This window comes from Malaclemys terrapin, chromosome 4, assembly GCF_027887155.1.
Source record: "Malaclemys terrapin pileata isolate rMalTer1 chromosome 4, rMalTer1.hap1, whole genome shotgun sequence".
In the NCBI taxonomy this organism is placed as follows: domain Eukaryota; kingdom Metazoa; phylum Chordata; order Testudines; family Emydidae; genus Malaclemys; species Malaclemys terrapin.
The window spans coordinates 5,913,327-5,930,815 of NC_071508.1; the positions used below are offsets into that span (position 1 = coordinate 5,913,327).

At 54.2% G+C, this 17,489-nt stretch overlaps 1 protein-coding gene across 2 annotated transcripts; it reads right to left on the reverse strand.

Moving 5' to 3' along the window:
* Window positions 1-2,407: 2,407 nt before the first annotated feature.
* LOC128836882 (E3 ubiquitin-protein ligase TRIM58-like) lies at window positions 2,408-15,784 on the reverse strand. 2 transcript variants are annotated; one of them, XM_054027571.1, is made up of 7 exons: window positions 15,663-15,784; window positions 12,955-13,405; window positions 11,698-11,793; window positions 5,225-5,455; window positions 4,878-4,900; window positions 4,679-4,791; window positions 2,408-3,478 (listed from the first exon to the last, which is right to left on the reverse strand). In XM_054027571.1, exons 2-7 carry the CDS (start codon window positions 13,381-13,383, stop codon window positions 2,949-2,951), a joined length of 1,422 nt encoding a protein of 473 aa, XP_053883546.1. In that variant the 5' UTR covers window positions 13,384-13,405; window positions 15,663-15,784; the 3' UTR covers window positions 2,408-2,948. The 2 variants fall into 2 exon arrangements, with proteins under 2 accessions (XP_053883546.1, XP_053883547.1); XM_054027572.1 differs by lacking the exon at window positions 15,663-15,784 and adding an exon at window positions 13,597-13,618.
* Between the last annotated feature and the right edge of the window lie 1,705 nt (window positions 15,785-17,489).

Below are 17,489 nucleotides of genomic sequence, written 5' to 3' on the forward strand. Positions count from 1 at the left end.
AGATTGTCCCCTGGAAAGCAGAGGCCCTGAAAAGGATGTAGGTAAATCCACTCTGCAGTGCTGTGGTTAAGAGGGTAGCTTGCTCCCGGGCTGTGTGAGCAGGGAAATACCGAGTCAGTGGAGAAGGCGTGTTCCTGCATGCAGCACTGGGGAGACGATTCCTGGATCCTGTGTCCGATCCCGGGGTCCACACTTCAAAAGACAGCCCATGTCCAGTGAAAGGAAATGCCCTTTGCCGTGCCCTGTGGAACTCATTGCCACCTGGTGTTTCCGAGTCCAAGAACCGAACATGTCTCAGTGAAGGGATTGGGGGCAGATGGAAAGAGGGCGCTTCACACCTGCAGAGGAGCCGCACTTCGGTGTCCAGGTGGGAAGCGAGAACGTTCACAGGTTTCCATCGTCACTAGTCGCTCCTGGCCCCGCTTCACGCCGGGAGCCAAACTCGGACTGGGAGCAAACCAGCTCCTCCCACAACTGCCCACTGCAGGCCTCACGCCCCTCTGAACGGGCTGCTGCTGGGCACGGTCAGAGCTGGGACACCGGCTAGAGGGGCCCCTGGGCTGATCCAGGGTTCATGTTGCCCCCACAGATGGTGAGCTCTTGGGAGCAGGCGCTTTCTCTTTGTTCTGTGTTCGTCCGGCGCCCAGCACAATGGGCACCTGGCCTATAGGCCCCACCATAACTCAAATAAACAATAACGACCCAGCTTGGCAGTGGAGGGGGGCGGGGCGGGGGCACTGCAGTGAAGGACTGCAGCTATTGGGGATGGTAGAGTTGGGAAGGAGCTGACTGTCTGTCTTGGGGGCAGGGAATGTGATATGGGGCCTTTCCCCTGGGGCGGGGGCGGTGCTTCCTTCACTCACTGGACTGAGGCCAGCTTTTGTGGCTGCAGAATCCAGTTTACTCAGACACAATGGCTGCCACAAACATACAGTCTTCACACCGTCTGTCTGCGCAGTCAGACTTGTGCTTCTGTCTTGCCTAAAACCCTATGGACCAATGGAGTGCGCGCACACACACACACGCACACCTGGGAACAAGGGCCCAACAGGGGGCGCTGCAGACCCACCCGCACACAAAACCCCTCAGCCATACTCACGGCAGGAGTGAATTGTGGGAGTTCAGTCCTTGCCTCCCATCATGCCCCAGGAGGATGGGGGCAGGTTTTCCCACAGTGCCTAATGCTCCCAGGAGCAACTCTGTTCTGGGAATCCTGCCGGGAGGTGGGGGTGGGGCTTGTTCCCCAGTAATTGCTGTGTGGGGATGGGCAGAGGGTGCAGGGCATAGGACGCATGGTGGAGGGCGCAGGGCAGAAAGGCGCAGCAGGATGAAGGGTAGAAAGCGGCTATGGGACAGAGTTGGGGGGCTGAGGAGGGGGGGCAGAGGCATGAAGAGTCAGGAGGCAGAGAAGGGTGCAGGAGGAGGAAGGGGGATGAGGCACAGGAGCGTGGGTGGGAGGGATGTGGGATGGAGGCCAGTGGAGCTATGGGAGGGAACTAAAGGGTGGAGGAGGCAGAGGGGTGCAAAGGTGGCCTATGCTAGCTCCCCGCAAGGCAAGTTTATCCAATGAGAGTCAAGCATTGTGAGTGCAAACAAACCCTAAGAGGGAAACCTGGAACAAAATAAACCCCATGACTCCAAACATAAAATCTAGGGGCTTGGTTTTTAAAACCACTAAAAACTGAAAAGTGTCATCAAAAATCAATTTTCTAGGGGTCTCTAGTTCCCAGAGGACTCTGAGCCGTGTAGATTTAACCCCTGATTATCAGAGCCCTTGAGTAGCAGGATTCAGCCTCCTGGGCACAGTGTATGAAACCCATCCCCTCAGAGCAACTGTCTCAGGCTCTCGCCAGACTCAGGCAGGGCCAGCGTCTGTGCAGTGCCCTGCACAACAGGACCCCCATTCTGGTTGAATTCACAGTAATAATAATGGGCTCTTGATGGATCCCTCCTGTGATCCCAGACATTGTCCCTGCCCGGATGGCCTCCCAGTCTAGTTTTGGAGTCAAGTCCCGGAGTGCAGCACCAGCAGTGCAGACACTACGGGGGCTTTAGGGTGGGTTTCTCCCCAAACTGTCCTTAGTTAGGAGGACGATGAGCTCTGAGTTCTGAATAACTCTCGTTTTAGTTCCCAAGGGTTTGAATCACAAGATGGTGCTGCCCCACGGGGCTGTTCATAGAATCATAGGATATCAAGGTTGGAAGGGACCTCAGGAGGTCATCTAGTCCAACCCCCTGCTCCAAGCAGGACCAATCCCCAACTAAATCATCCCCACCAGGGCTTTGTCAGGCCTGACCTTAAAAACCTCTAAGGAAGGAGATTCCACCACCTCCCTAGGTAACCCATTCCAGTGCTTCACCACCCTGGCGGGGGTGGGGTGGAGAGGTCAGTAACTCACAACGTGCCTCATCTTTACATTCAGTTTATTCTAAAAAAAATGGTTCTCACCAACCCAACCCAGCAGAGCGAGGGCTCTTTGGGGGAGGGGGAGCAAGGACATCCCACCAGGGGGCAGAGACTGAGGCCCAAACAGTGCGGGTGAGCCCGTCCCACTGAGCAACCAGGCCCGGCTCTGCCACCTCTGCCCCTCTTGGTCTCAGCTCCAGGGTGTTGGTAGGCGAGAGAGGTGCACAGGGCTGATGGATGTTCTATGGGAGCATGTATACACACACACTTACCGAGGCAGGACCCCCTCGGCCCTGAGAGCTGGGGGAGGGGAGGGGAGGGGAGCTGGCTGGCATACCTCATCTCCCTGCCCCCCACCCCTGCTGCTGCTAGGGTGAGGGAGCCCCCCCAATTCCAACAGCCTTGAGCGGTTCCCAGCTACTGGACGATTAGGGGGGTGTTGGTGTGATGGGGCAGGAGCCACTGTCCCACCCAGAGGCCCTGTCAGGGACACTGCCCACCCCCATGCCATTCCCCAGCCCGTCAGGCCTGCTTCCTGCCCTCACACCATGGGGCAAATCCTGAGGCTGGTGCCGGGGCACATGAGCCAGAAGAAGGGGTAGAGCGGCTCGGGGAAGGGGGCGCCGGTGGCAAAGGAGAAGATGGGTTCCATGCCCTCGGCCTCATAGAAGGTGATGCTCCCGCCGTCACAGTCCAGGAAGATGCCCAGGAGCTGGGGGCTGCGGCTCGGGGACAGTCTGGTCTCGGGGCAGGTGAGGGCGTGGTACTGTCCCCTGATGAGGCGCACAGCCCAGATGCCCTCCTCCTGCTCCATGCTGAACCAGCCCTTCCTGCGCAGCGAGCCCCGCGCTAGGCCCAGCGTCCAGTAGGCCTTGTCGCCCGCCTCCACCTCCACCTCCCAGTAGTGCCGCCCCGTACGCAGCCCCGCCACGCCCAGCACACAGCGGTACGTGTCGAAACGCTTGGCATGGGACGGGATGTCCCGCTGCGGCTCCCCCAGCCGCACGCCCCGACGGTCCTTGGACAGCTCCAGGCACACGTGGGCTGTCTCGGGATCCAGAGTCACGTCCGCTGTATGGAGAGATGAGAGAGTCAGACCAGCACTGTCAGACCAGCCTGCGGCCAACACTCCATGATCCAGGGACCACATGGCCCCACCCACAAGCCCTGGCTGCACCTCTGCCCTGTGGCCACGCCCCCAGAATATAGCCCCACACCACACCATGGTCCTACCCCCAAAATGAAGCTCCATCCTCTGTATCATGGCCATGTCCCCGTGTAACCCACACACTTCCTGGGTGTGGTGCTCTGTCCCAGCTAGTGGCACCAAGACCACTTTGAGAGAGATTAACGAGTCTGCTTTACACTCTTAGCTAAGTGACAGATGGCTTTTAGCTCATGCAGTAGAGGATCATACATTTAGCTCCAGCGGTCGCAGGTTTGATCCCATCTCTGGACCATGGCTCCCAGAATGTAGCCTCATCCCATGCTGTGGCTCTACCCCTCACTACGACCCCATGCCCACACATCATGGCTTCCCACTTCAGCACTGTGGGCCTACCTCCCCTTATGTACAAACCGCACCCTCCCTACCTGCACAGAGATCTAAGGCCAGAAGGGATAACTGTGACAATCTGGCCTGACCTCCAGTGTAACACAGAGCAGATCTTTTAGAGAAAAAAAAACCCCATCCAAACTTGAATTAAAAATGGCCAATGATGGAGAATCCACCACAGTTGTTGGTAAGTTGTTCCAGTAGCTACTCACCCTCGCTGTTAAGAAGTCACGCTGTATTTACAGTCTGAGTTTGTCTAGCTTCAACTAGCAGCCACTGAATCTTGTTAGACCTTCGCCTGCTAGCTTGAAGAGGCCGCTATTATTAAATATTTGTTCCCCATGGAAGTACTTAGACTGTGATCTAGTCACCCCTGAACTTTCTCTTTGTTAAGCTAAATAGACTGAGCTCCTTGAGTCTCTCACTAGAAGGCAGGTTTTCTAATCCGTCAACCATTCTCACGGCTCTTCCTTGAACCCTCTGCAATTTATCAACATCCTTCTGGAATTGTGGCCACAGGAATCCAGCAGCGGTCGCACCAGTGATAAACACAGAGGTAAAATAACGTCTCTACTCCTACTCCAGATTCCCCTGTGTATGCATCCAAGTATCACATTACTTCCTCCTCCCCCCCCCGCCCAAACACACACGGGGTGTATATTCTTCTGTTCTCCCTGGGATCCCCAGCAAATTCCATCCCATGCAGTGTCACTCACTCTTGAATTTCTGTAGCATTTTCTTCATATCCAGGCAACGCTCAGGGAATTTGTATCTATTCTTCACTTCAGTGGGGATGGCTTCTGGCTCCCGCAGTTTGATAGTTTCAGCACTACGGGGAGAAAGGCCTCATTATCTCAGCTCCCAGCGCACCCATCCATAGCAGAAATGGAACGGAGATGGACCACAGTCACCTACCTGCTCAGTGGACACCTCACACCCTGCAGAGGAGAAACGGAGGAGAATCAGTGTCTGCTGTGAAAAAGCCTTGTTTGGTGAATCCTAACATTTTCCATTTGGGGGTTTTTCCAGCCCAAATTTTTGAAGAAAACAAAATCTTTTTCAGCAGAGGGAAAAATCCCAAGTCATTTCCCAACCAATTCTACCAGTTAACCCCATTTAACAGATGGAGAAACTGATGCCCACAGAAGGCAAAGTCACACAGAGACAGGCTGGGATTAAAACCCAGGCCTCTCACATCACTGCCCTGTACGTTACCTCCTTGGCCACCCAGTCACCTGCTGACACACCCCACACACTCTCACCTCCAGCAGCTCCACAGATGATTTCCGGCACTTCTCCTCCAGCTCTGCAATGAGTTTGCCCAGGGCAGAGCTCTGCTCCGAGAGGTCAGTTAGGTTGGCCTGTACTCTCTGCATGAAGTCCTTCTCTTCCGTCGCCAGCTTCTCTAGCAGCAGCTTCTCTTCCTCAGTCAGGAACTGGCGGATCTTCTCGAACTCTGACATGATGATCTGACGCTGAACCTCCACTTTCTCCTGCCGGGAGAAGTAAAAAAACCAACAGGACTGAGGAAAAACTATGTGCTACTTACACACCAACCAGCCAACGTTCCCCTACACTTTTCTCACCGAACTCCCCCTCCCCCCGCATTTTCTCCAAATTGTTTGATGTCCCCCCACTATCCAGATTTCGAAAAGTGAAACAAAACCAATGTTTTTTATATAATAAATGTACAGATTCCAAGGCCATAAGGGACCATTAGATTCTAGTCTCACCTCCTACATAGCCCAGCCATTGAATTTCACCCTGTCACCCCTGTCCTGAGACCAATAACTTGTGATTGATTAAAGCGTTTTCCAGAAAGACATCCCATCTAGATTCAAAGCCACCAAGAGATGGAGCATCCGCCACTTCCCTTAGGAGTTTGTTCCAGTGGTTAATCACGCTTCGTGTTAACAATCTGTGCCTTATATCTACTTTGAATTTGTCTGGCCGCCGTTCCCAGCCATTGACTCTTTTTCTGCCATTCTCTGCCGGACCCTGTGAGGGCGGCAATCAGGCAGCCTTTGGCGGCATGCCTGCGGGAGGTCCGCCGGTCCCGCGGATTCGGTGGCAATTCAGCGGTGGGTACGCCGAAGCCGTGGGACCGGCGGACCTCCCGCAGGCATGCCACCGAAAGCAGCCTGCCTGCCGTGCTTGGGGCGGCAAAAAAGCTAGAGACGCCCCTGCTTGGGGGTCAGCTCAAACCTGCGCAGCAGGGCTTGTTTGAACAGTTCATAATCCCTTGTTTCCACCCCATCCATCCACCCCAGAGGGGTGATGCAGATTTCAGCTGGGCAACTGGATTCAAAGGTACTTGCCAGTAGTCCGTGGTGAGATCCATAGTGAGACAACGACGAGCCCCCACAGCTTGTCTAGGAGCTCGTCAGGCCTAGGCATAGGGTAGGCCTCAAACTTGGTGATGGCATTAAGCTTCCGGTAATCCACACAAAACCGGACGGACCCGTCCTTCTTGGGGATCAACATCACTGGCTGGAGGATGGCTGGATCACCCCTATAGCCAGCATGTCCTTGACCTCTCTCTCCAGGTCCTGGGCTGTTTTCCCAGTGACCCGGAATGGGGAGCATCTTACAGGAGGGTGGGCTCCTGTCTCCACCTGGTGGACAGACAGGTTAGTGAGCCCAGTCCAGTTGGAGAACAGCTGCTGGTAGGAACCCAGCACCCCTTGGATCTCTGTCTGGTGGGCAGGGGTTAGCTGGTCAGAGAGGGGAATTCATTCCAGCGAAGGTCCAGCACCTGTCTCAGGGAATAGATCCACCAGGGGATCATCTCCCTGCTCCTCCCAATGGCCACACACAGCCAGTACCAAATTCTCCCTGTCAAAGTACGTCTTCACCATGTTGACATGGTACACCTGGTGGCTGTGAGCCCGGTTAGACAGTTCCGCTACATAGTTCACCTCATTCAGCTGCTTGATGACCTTAAAAGGCCTGTCCCCGGCAGCTTGTAGTTTGTTCTTTCTCACGGGAATGAGAACCATCACCTACTACCCGGTGGCATAGAAGCAGGCACGCGCTGAGCGGTCGTACCAGAGCTTCTGCTTCCATTGGCCCCTGGCTAGATTTTCCCTGGCCAAGCCCATGAGCTCAGTGAGCTTTTCCCAGAAGGTCAGTACATGCTCCACCACTGATTCTCCATTGGGGGAGGCTTTCTCCTCCCATTCTTCCCTTAGCAAGTCCAGGAGTCCCCTCACTCTCCTCCTATACAGCAACTTGAAAGGATAGAATCCTGTTGATTCTTGGGGCATTTCCCGGTACGTGAACAGCAGGTGGGGTAAATACTTGTCCCAGTCCTGTGGGTGCTGGTTCATAAAGGTTTTCAGCATCATCTTTAGAGTTCTATCGAACCTCTCCACCAGCCCGTTGGACTGAGGGTGATACACTGAGGCCCAGGGGTGTTGGACCCCACACTTCTGCCACAAGCACTGGAGCAGAGTTGACGTGAAATTGGAGATCGGTCTGTAAGGACCTCCTTGCGGAACTCCACTCTGCTGAAAATGGTCAGCAGTGCGTCTGCCACAGTGTCTGCCTCGATAGAGGACAGAGCCATGGCCTCAGGATAGCGAGTAGTGAAATCTACCACCACCAGAATGTATTTTCTCCCTGTCTGAGTTGCCTTGCTGAGGGACCCCACTATGTCCACGGTCACCTTCTGGAAAGGCTCCTCTATGATGGCCAGGGGCCTCAAAGCTGCTTTCTCCTTGTCCTGGGCCTTCCCCATCCTATGGCAGGGGTCGCAGGACCTGCAGTACTGCTGGACGGCATCAACGACCCAGGGACAGTAAAAGTTCCATAGCTGCCTCTGCCAGGTGTGCTGGATTCCCTGGTGTCCCGAGAGAGGGATGTCATGGGCCAGGTACAATAGCCTGTGGCGGTACTTCTGGGGGACTACCAGATGTCTCCTGATCCCCCACGGTTCTACTTCCCCTTGGGGAGCCCATTCCTGGTACAGGAATCCCTTCTCCCACAGGAACCTCTCCTGGCAGCCTTCCCCCAGAGGTTTCACTGTGCTGTGGCCAGCAAGTTCCCTCAGCTTCTCCAGGGAGGGATCCTTCCGCAGCTCGGCCTGGAATTCAGCGGCTGGGGAAGGGATGGGAACCTGCTCCCTCTCACTGGCTGGGTCCGAGGCCACAGCCTGGCCAAGTCCTGTCCCCAGTGACTCCTTTCCCACCAGGGTAGGGTCCTGTGCCCCCTGCAGGGCACTGCCCCCGGTGTCGGGGCAGAGTGCCCCTCGCTGGCTCTGGCTATGGGTGATGATTAGGGTGTTTGGGGGCTGCCTGGCCAATCCACCCGGTCACCCCCCATCAGCACCTCGGTTGGCAATTGATGGTGCACCCCCCCACATCTTTGGGCCCCTCCTTGGCCCCCCATTTCAGATGTACCCTCACCACAGGTACCTTAAATGGGGGCCCACAGACACCCGTCAGTGTCAGGTAGGTGTTGGGCACCACCCGATCTGGAGCCACCACCTCGGACCCAGTGACCTGCTTCCTATCCACCTCCAGGGGAATGAGGCACTCGCTCCTCAGGGGCTGCCCTGCGCTCACTGTAGACTGAGAACTTTGAATCCGGAGTATCAAGCCTCCCCAAGGAGCTGGCCTGGGAGACTTCTCTTCCCTTTGGAGCCATTGCTAAACTACCAGCCCCTCCTGCCTGGGGAGCCAGCCCCTCCCCTCCGCTGGCTGGGCTCCCACCCAGGTAACCCTCTGAGGGCTGGTTTGCTTACCCTGTCCCTGAGCTTTTGGGATTGGGCCTATCTGTGGCCCCTCTGCCCACAGTAATTACACCTCAGGTCCCATTGGTCTCCTGCGGCTGGTCAGTCAGCTCTGGTATTGGCTGTGCCTCTCAGGAGGGATTTATCCGAGACTCCCTTCTGGGTAGCCCTGGGTGACCCCCCTTCTGCCCTGATGTGGGCCTGTCCCCCCAGGATTCCATTCCATATCCCGACCTGCTATCTACAAAATTGTCAGCCAGCAGCCCTGCGTGGTGCAGGTCCTTTGGCCTCTTGTCCACCAGCCCCATCCTCAGGTTGGGGGACAGAATTCATATAGTCGCTCCAGCCCCATCAGTTCAATCACGTCCTCCTTGGTCTGGGCCCTGGCCCCATTCACCCACTTGTGGGTGTATTCCTCCATCAGCATGACCAGTTCCAGACTGGTCATCCCCTGGGTCTTCTGCCTACTCTGGAACCTTTTCCTGTACGCCTTGGGGGCAGGGGCGGCTCCAGGCACCAGAGCTCCAAGCGCGTGCCTGGGGCGGCAAGCCGCTGGGGGTACCCTGCCGGACCCTGTGAGGGCAGCAGTCAGGCAGCCTTTCTGCCAGTCCCGCGGATTCGGCGGCAATTCGGCAGCAATTCGGCGGCGGGTACGCCGAAGCCACGGGACCGGCGGACCTCCCGCAGGCATGCCGCCGAAGGCAGCCTGCCTGCCGTGCTTGGGGCGGCAAAAAAGCTAGAGCCGCCCTGCTTGGGGGTCAGCTCAAACCTGCGCAGCAGGGCTTGTTTGAAGAGTTCATAGTCCCCTGCTTCCACCCCATCCATCTGCCTGAACATCCCTATGGTCTTGGGACCCAGTGAGGGGGTGAGATGCCGAAGCCTGTAGGGTCAACCTGGTGCATATTGCAGGCCGACTCAAAGGCAGTGAGGATGGCATCTATATCATCCCCTTCCTTAAACGGAAGGTTTATTGGTTGACAGGAACGCAGCGTAGCACAGCGCTTGCTATCACAGAAATCAGTGACTTTCAGCCAAGTCCATCTTGGGTAGTCCTGGGCCAGAAGTCCTGGACTCCCCCTAGTCCAGTCCCCCCAAGCAGACTGCCAACTAGAGTGACCACAGGTCCTGATTTTATAGGGACAGACCCAATATTTGGGGCTTTTTCTTATATAGAGGCCTATTACCCCCCGCCCCCGTCACGATTTTTCATACTTGCTATCTGGTCACCCTACTGCCAGCTTCCAGCGACCAGACCTCCGACACCCCCATTGCTCCTCCTCCTTCTCTTTGTCTCACTTCTCAGCCCAAAGGTGTTACCTGGTCTCTCTCTCTCTCTCTCTCTCTCACACACACACACACACACACACACACACACACACACACACACACACACACACACACACACACACGTCTCAGGTTCCACAGGTGCAGACGGCTGGGCAGCCTCACCTGCCCTGAGGGGCTCAGCAAAAATCACACACCCAGTTCCCACCACCGAAGTATCGGTGCAGCACACTGGGAAACTGAGGTACCCACAGTATTAGTGTAGGACAGTAAGACTCGCCTGCAGTATAACAAGATGAATAAAACCCCGTTTTGTCACAACTTCTACACTGCCATCGAGTCACATCTCACTCTTCTTCTCGAGAAGCTAAAGAGATTGAGCTCTTTAAATCTCCCATTGAAGAATTTGAACCAAAGGGGAAATTTCACATTGGCTCAGAATGTAAAGAAGATCTTCATTTCATTCTGAAATTTCCCATCAGAAATCAGGAAGAAAGATCTGTCATGGGGAAAAATATATATATACAGGCTAACTTACAGTCTGGAGTAGAGGATGTTAAAATTGCTAGAGTGGATGTGACAGATTTGGAGCTGTCCATAATGGTCTAGACAGACTATATCTTGACTCGGTTACTGGGAAGTTCACTGTCTTAATAGATCTAGCCAGCTTGATAGCAGGGGTGGCAGGAAAGGCACCCAAGAAGGGACAGATGGATCCAGGTATATGCTTCTCAGAAACACTTAACGTACAATGAAAGATGCATTTGCTTTGATGCCCTGGCTCGGCCCCTGCCAGACAAGTTTGCCCAGGGAGGCTGGGTCCCTTTGGGGTGGGGGTCTCAAAGAGGCTTACATCCTCAAGGCAGAGGGAAAGGTTTTTGAGAGCTATGGAGAACTAGCCTGAGGAAAGTTAGACCCCTGGGAGTTGGCAGGATTCCAGGTAAGGCGGATGTGCATGGAGACCTTTTGATGAGTCAGGGTCCTTTTCTCTGAAGTACTTTGTCCAGATGGTTACAGACACACCGCTATTGCTATAAGAAGTCTGGCTACTGAATGGACCGTGGGTTGGGTGCTCCCCAAGGGACAGCCCACTCGTGCATGATACATGGTCTGAGAGTGGCAGAATCTCAGGATTCCTCTCAAGAGAGATGGAGGCTCACAGCCAGAGCTGGGTGTCCTCAGAGAGCACAGGGGGTCAGAGGAGCAGCGTCCCTGAGCCCCTGCTCCCCCTACATCTGTGCTAACGTGCTCCCAGACCCCCACAGCAGCTACAGCACATGTAGGGGTCTAGTAGTGTCTGCTCCATCCCTGAGAGTCTGTCCGTGGAGATGGGGCATCTCTGTCTCAAAGCTCCGCTCTAGCTCAGCCAGGAGCTATTGGGCCAGAGGCAGGAACTGCTGGGGGAGATTCTCTGGCCTGGGTTAGGCAGGAGGCCGGACCTGCTAACTTGGACATCTACAGTCATTGAGCTAATAAACTTCATCTTTTAGAGGCAGATGCCTTGTTCAGTCCCCACAGATCCCTGAGCCAGGGTCATCACTAAATACAAAAGAAGTCACCAGTTAATACCTTGCTATAATTATTATTAATTTGTATCATGGTAGCAGCTAGGCCCCGTCGCACTGGGCGCTGCACTGACACAAGGCGACCAAGAGCGAGGCCTCAATAGGTTGTGGTTGAACTGGAGTGGATCTACCGTCCCACCAGGGAGACACTCACCTGCCATTCCTTGATCTTCCTGTTCTCCTTGACCTCCAGCCGCTTGGCAGCTTCCATCTTCTTCCTGAGCTGAGTCAGGGCTTGCTGGACTTTGCTCTGAGGGGGAAGAGCAGCGCTGGTCAGGAGGGCATCCGGGAAGGCCATGCACCTGCCACTGAGGTGCTGACCACTTCTGGCTTCCACCAGACCTGTGATCTGACCACGTAGAGGGGGTTGTAAGGCTGCTACTGCATCTCAGCTAATGGCCCCTGGTCTGTAAGCTCAAACAGGAGCGGTGTGTGGTTGAAGATCCAGAGGCCTGGGATCAGGGATCAGGGCCGGCTCCAGGCACCAGTGCAGCAAACAGGTGCCTGGGGAGGCCAATGGGAAGGGGCGGCACATCCGGCTCTTCAGCGGCAATTCGGTGGCGGGTCCCTCAGTCCCTCTCGGAGGGAAGGACCTTCCACAAAATTGCTGCCAAAGAATGAAGCGGTGGTTTCCCCCCCCCCCCCCCACGCTACTTGGGGTGGCAAAAACGCTGGAGCCAGCCCTGTCAGGGGTGGTGGAACTGGGGGAGATTGGCTCCCCCAATCTTTACTGGCCATAAGGACGAGTGATGGGGAAGGGGCAGAGAGGAGTGTGCGGTGGGTGGGGGCTTGAGGGAGGAGGTGGTGCAGGAGCAGAGCCTTGGAGGAAGAGATGGGGCGGGGCCGCAGGGGAATGGGCGGCGTGGGGGCGGGGCCACAGTTCAGGAGCCTGTGGGCCCCCTCACTTTTAGGGCACTTCCACCGCTCCTGCCGGGGATCAATCACCGGGGGTGTCCTTGTGCACCAGTAAAAGTGGGCCATTAGCCACACACAGGCTCCCCTGTAAATAAAGCCTGTCCAAAGATTTGCTTAGAAGTTCCCCTCCTCCCAAAGAAAAAATGTTGTTGTTTTTTTCAACATGGACAATTTTGGGAAAAATATTCATGTTTCTCCCCGAAAAGCTCCCTTGGGTGCAATGAAGAAACCCTAAAGCCGTTGTTTGGTCTATTTGTGTCAGAGCTGGGAACGGAACCAGGTATCCTGAGGGCCTGCCCCGGGTATGGACAAGCAGCCCAGTCTGCTGAGGGAAAAGTGTTTTCTCAACACAAGAAAAGACTTGTAGCCCCACCCAAACTTTCAAACAAAGTTGCATCAGTGGAGAGGAGACCCCAGCTGCGCCTGTGGCTGTGATTAGCACCCAGCTCCCCAGCAGAGTAGCACCCAGGAGCCCCTGCACCCAGCGGACTCTCACCCTGTATGTTTGGGCAGCCTCCTCCACGGGTGCCACCGTGTGTTCCCGGTGCTCTCGGGACTCCCGGCACACCACGCAGATGGCCTTCCCATCCTCCTCGCAGAACAACTTGAGCTGCTCTTGGTGATGCTGGCAGAACGGCCCCGCCCGCTCCTCTCCCCTCGCAGCCCTCAGCTTCAGGATGTTCTCTACCATGTTGGCCAGCTGCCAGTTGGACCGGAAGTTGTCCTTCTTGAATTTCTTTTTGCAGACGGGGCACTGGACGGGTTTACCAAGGCTTTCCTCCTTCCACGTCTCACAGTACCGGCTGATGCAGGCACAGCAGAAGTTATGCCCACAGTCAATGCTCACCGGCTCAGTAAAGCAGTCCAGGCAGATGGGGCACACGGCCTCATCCTGCAGTCTCTCCACAGGGTTTGCTGAGGCCATGATGCCGCTATATGGCAATGCCCTGTAAAACAGAGTGCTATGTTCATGGCACATGCACAGAAATGAGATAAAAACATAAAACTCTCTCGCTGGAAGGTTGCAACGTGATGCTACTTTAATTCCTAGAATTCAGAATAACACACCTCAAGAATTCCAAAACAGAGAGAGACAAAGCAGGCTGCTCCCTAAGGCAGTGAGGCCCAATTCACCCACCTTGCTCTAGGCAGGCTGGCTGGCTGCAGACTGACTGATCACACACTCTGCTCTAGAGCCCCTTAGTCTGCAAACAGGATCAGGAAAAAAACATTCTTAAAGTGATAGCTTGCAATGCAAAAACAGTCCTCAATACACCACACAAACCCAAGAGCTTTTTTAGGGATCCAACCACCCTTGCTTTATGGAGACCTAAATTCTACTTTAGGAGAGGAAATTTCCTCTGAAGGTGAGTTATCCTGCACGTGTAACCCACCAGTCAGTGCAAGGCATAAGTCTAGTACAGCCCAGCCACTTTAGCTGTAGCTATATGGACCCCATCACCACAGTGTCGGCTGCCTCACAATCTTTGAGTCCCTGTGCTAATCCCCTTCCTTCATGGGCCATGGGGAGAACAGGATTGCCTGCACTGCCCTCAACATGCTCACAACACATGCAGCTCTGCACTAAGACAATGGCTGTAATCAAATATCATGCTTCAGGGTTATGGCCACTGAGGAGGTCAGGAAGGAATTATTTGTCTCCATGCACACTTTGGCCAGATGTATACTTCATTTCCTCTCTGTCCCCCTTTTTCTTTAGCATCAGGGATTGTCCACAGCTGGAAACAGGACAGACTAGTGCTCTGAGGCTGTCCGAAGAATCCTTTCTAGCTATGCGGCTGGTGGGTCTTGCTCGCATGTGCAGGAAGGACTGTTCCCCAGCTCAGATTAGGGGGGTTTTCACCTTCCTCTGCAGCATGAATCATCTGCCAAGACCACTTGGACGTTTCTCACCTAATCGATTCCCTGCCATTGCAGAGCCCTCAGGGGCACCTTGTCCTCAACTGTTCTCTGCCTAGGACACTCAGCAATTTAATCTCCTGGAGACTGAAATGCTTTTGTCTAATCCAAGCGATTGGGCTCAATACCGGGGTAACTGGGTGAGATTCACTGGCCTGGGTTATGCAGGAGGTCAGACTAGATGATCTAATGGCCCTTTCTGTCCTTAAAATCTATAGAACATCATTGTATTGATCTTCACAGCCCCCTGTGAAGCAAGGCACAGCTATTACCCCCAGAACAATTCACTGACTTGCTCGAGGTCACCCGAGGGGCCTGTAGCAGAGCAGGAATTGAAACCAAGTCAGCAGGGTCTGAAGCCAGCAGCACTCAAACCACTGGACCATCATTCCCCTCCCGACAGGAGTGCTACAGACTCGCGCTTTTAGCTCTGAAGGCCGCTGGGGTTGGGCCGGATGCCAGCTACGGCACTTGCTCTTTCCCAGCGCCGCCAGCTCTCATGAGATCGAATGATTTTTTTCAAACCCTGACTCCTGCACGCCCCGGATTATGGGGGAATCTCCGGTTGCGTTTTTAAGAGTTTCCAGCTCTCGATCGGAGAGAACAGCTGACAGAAACTGGATGACCCTACATGGCACTGACCCCAGAGGACAAATAAACAGACTAATTTTTTTTTTTTTGATTTATGGGGGCCTTTCTCAAGTCAGCAGCGCCGTCTTCCTCTGACACAGCTCGTGCAGCCATGGGGCTGGATGGGGCAGCGCCCCCAGAGGATACAGGATCATTCCCCTACCTGCCAGGACAGCAAGCATGACCGCGGCCATCTTGTCTGGCACGGGAGGTGGGGGAAGGCCTGTGCCAAACTGAAAACACCCACCTCCCCAGCTTGAGCACAGGGGCCAGAGTTTGGAGCTGAGGTTGTAACAGGCTCACATCTGTTGTGCATTGGGCCCAGCAGGGGACCTCACCTGTCACATACAGTGGCAGCGAGGGGGTCCCACCAGCACAGAAGGGACAAGCCAGGGCGGGAGACAGAAAGAATGTGTGTGTGGGGGGGGGAGGGCGGGGGACAGAGAGCGGCAGTAGAGTGACCAGATGTCCAGATTTTATAGGGACAGTCCTGATTTTGGGGGCTTTTTCTTATATAGGCACCTATTACCCCCCCCCCCCGTCCCAATTTTTCACACTTCCCATCTGGTCACCCTAAGCTCATTGGGAAGGGAGGAAGATAGAAATAAGGTGGACAGAAAGAGAAGGGCAAGGAGGAGAAATGGAATTCTTTACCTCCTTGAAAGCCTGGGCCGCGTGCTCAGGTCAGCGCTCCAAGCTCATGGCAAAAGCTCCCAGCACAAGGTGAAGTCAGCAAAATGAACTTTGTCCTTCCTGCCGCTTTCCGTGCAGAGGGCGTTCCCAGTTAGGGCTGCCGGAGCCTCCAGGCATTATTAAAGATTGTCGTGTGATGAAACCTCCAGGAATACGTCCAACCAAAACTGGCAACCAGGAGCGGGCAGATTGTGCAGGAGGAGGGGCCATGGGGCAGGAGGCGCAAAGAACGGCAGAGGGTGTGTCCCTGAAAGGGGATTATTAGTGCTTAATGGAGCTGATTTCTAGACACAACTGCTACCCTTGCTGGTGTGAATCAGCTGTTGTTCCACTGGAGCCAATGGGCCAGGTCCCACCAGGTGTCAAGCAGCCGTAGCGCCATTGATGTCAGTGGGCCAGATGCCGACTGGGTGTGAATTGGCCATCACTCCTTTGGAATCAATGAGGCCAAATCCCCAGCTGGTGTCAGTCATCCATAGCTCCATTGGCATCAATGGGGCCAGAGACCCCAAAATGGAATTTTAAATAAAAAAATGTAATGAAAACTGATTTTTAAACTAATTAATTAATTGCTATTTGAAATGGAAACACTCTTCAGTTTTCAGTAATTTTTTTCTAATTTTTTTTTAAAGGTAGAAAATTTCAGTGCCCAGTAATAAGTCAGGCTGTTGGGTAACATTTTTTGATATTCTGTTTCAAATAAAAAAATGATGCAATTTGGTTTCCAAAAATGAAAAGGTTTGGGGTTTGCATTGAAAAACTGGGAGGGAATGGCTGGAAATTTCAATTTTTTAAAAAATTTCTTGTGAAAAAAATTAATATTTGCCAGGCAGTCCTTGTCTTATTATTAATATGTGTTTGTAGGTTTAGAGGCCACTGGTGTGGTTCAGGGCTAGGTTCAGTACAAATGCAAAGAACAGGTGTCTGTCCCAGTGTGCTCACAGACAGAGTATGCCGTGGAAAATCCCGTCCTCTGTAGGAAAGAACATTCTGGATATTCTAGGAGCAAGGAATGAGGGTCCACAGAGACAGATCAGTTTTCAAGGACCTCTCCTGGCCAATCCCGACACTGAACAATCAGGAGTTCAGACCCCCCACCAAATCATGCAATTATCTTCAAAACAAGAAAGGTGGGGGGTTTCTGTGGCCGATGGTTTCTGAGCACTTAGGCTCACACACTTAGGTCGTGTTTCCAAGCTTTTCTCCCCAACCAGGAGAGCTAGAAACAAGGGCTGCACAAAGGTTTTTGGGGAGACGGGGCAAAACTCTGAAGAGAGGGCCTGGAGGAGGGGTAGCTTGGGAGCACCTATTCTGCACTCATCCTGCAGCGGTGGCTCTCATCCTGTGGGGCTGGGGCTGTGTCGTAAATGAGGGGCAGCTGGGCAAAACCTGGGCAGCACTGTGACCTGCTGCGCCAGGACGCAATGCCACTCGGTTTGGATGCCCTCTCAAATAGGGGCTCTCCGGGGCAAACTAAACTGTCCCTTTCCCCTCCCTGCCACCCCACCCCAAGGCAGCACTGGTAGAAGCTGATTTTTCCAAAAAGCAAGCTTCTCTTGTCATCACGTGACTCCGGGAGCTGGGACTTTGAGGAAAACATCCTATCGTGTTGAGAGATTTGACCATGCTGCTACTCCAGGCAACAACAGAGGCACTGGGGATAGTGTCCCACTCCCAGCCGTATTTGCTGGTTTCAGAGTATTTACATAGGGTGACCATATGTCCCTTTTTGACCGGGACAGTCCATTTTTTAAGCCCTGTCCTGGCCGTCCCAACTTCTCTGGCAAA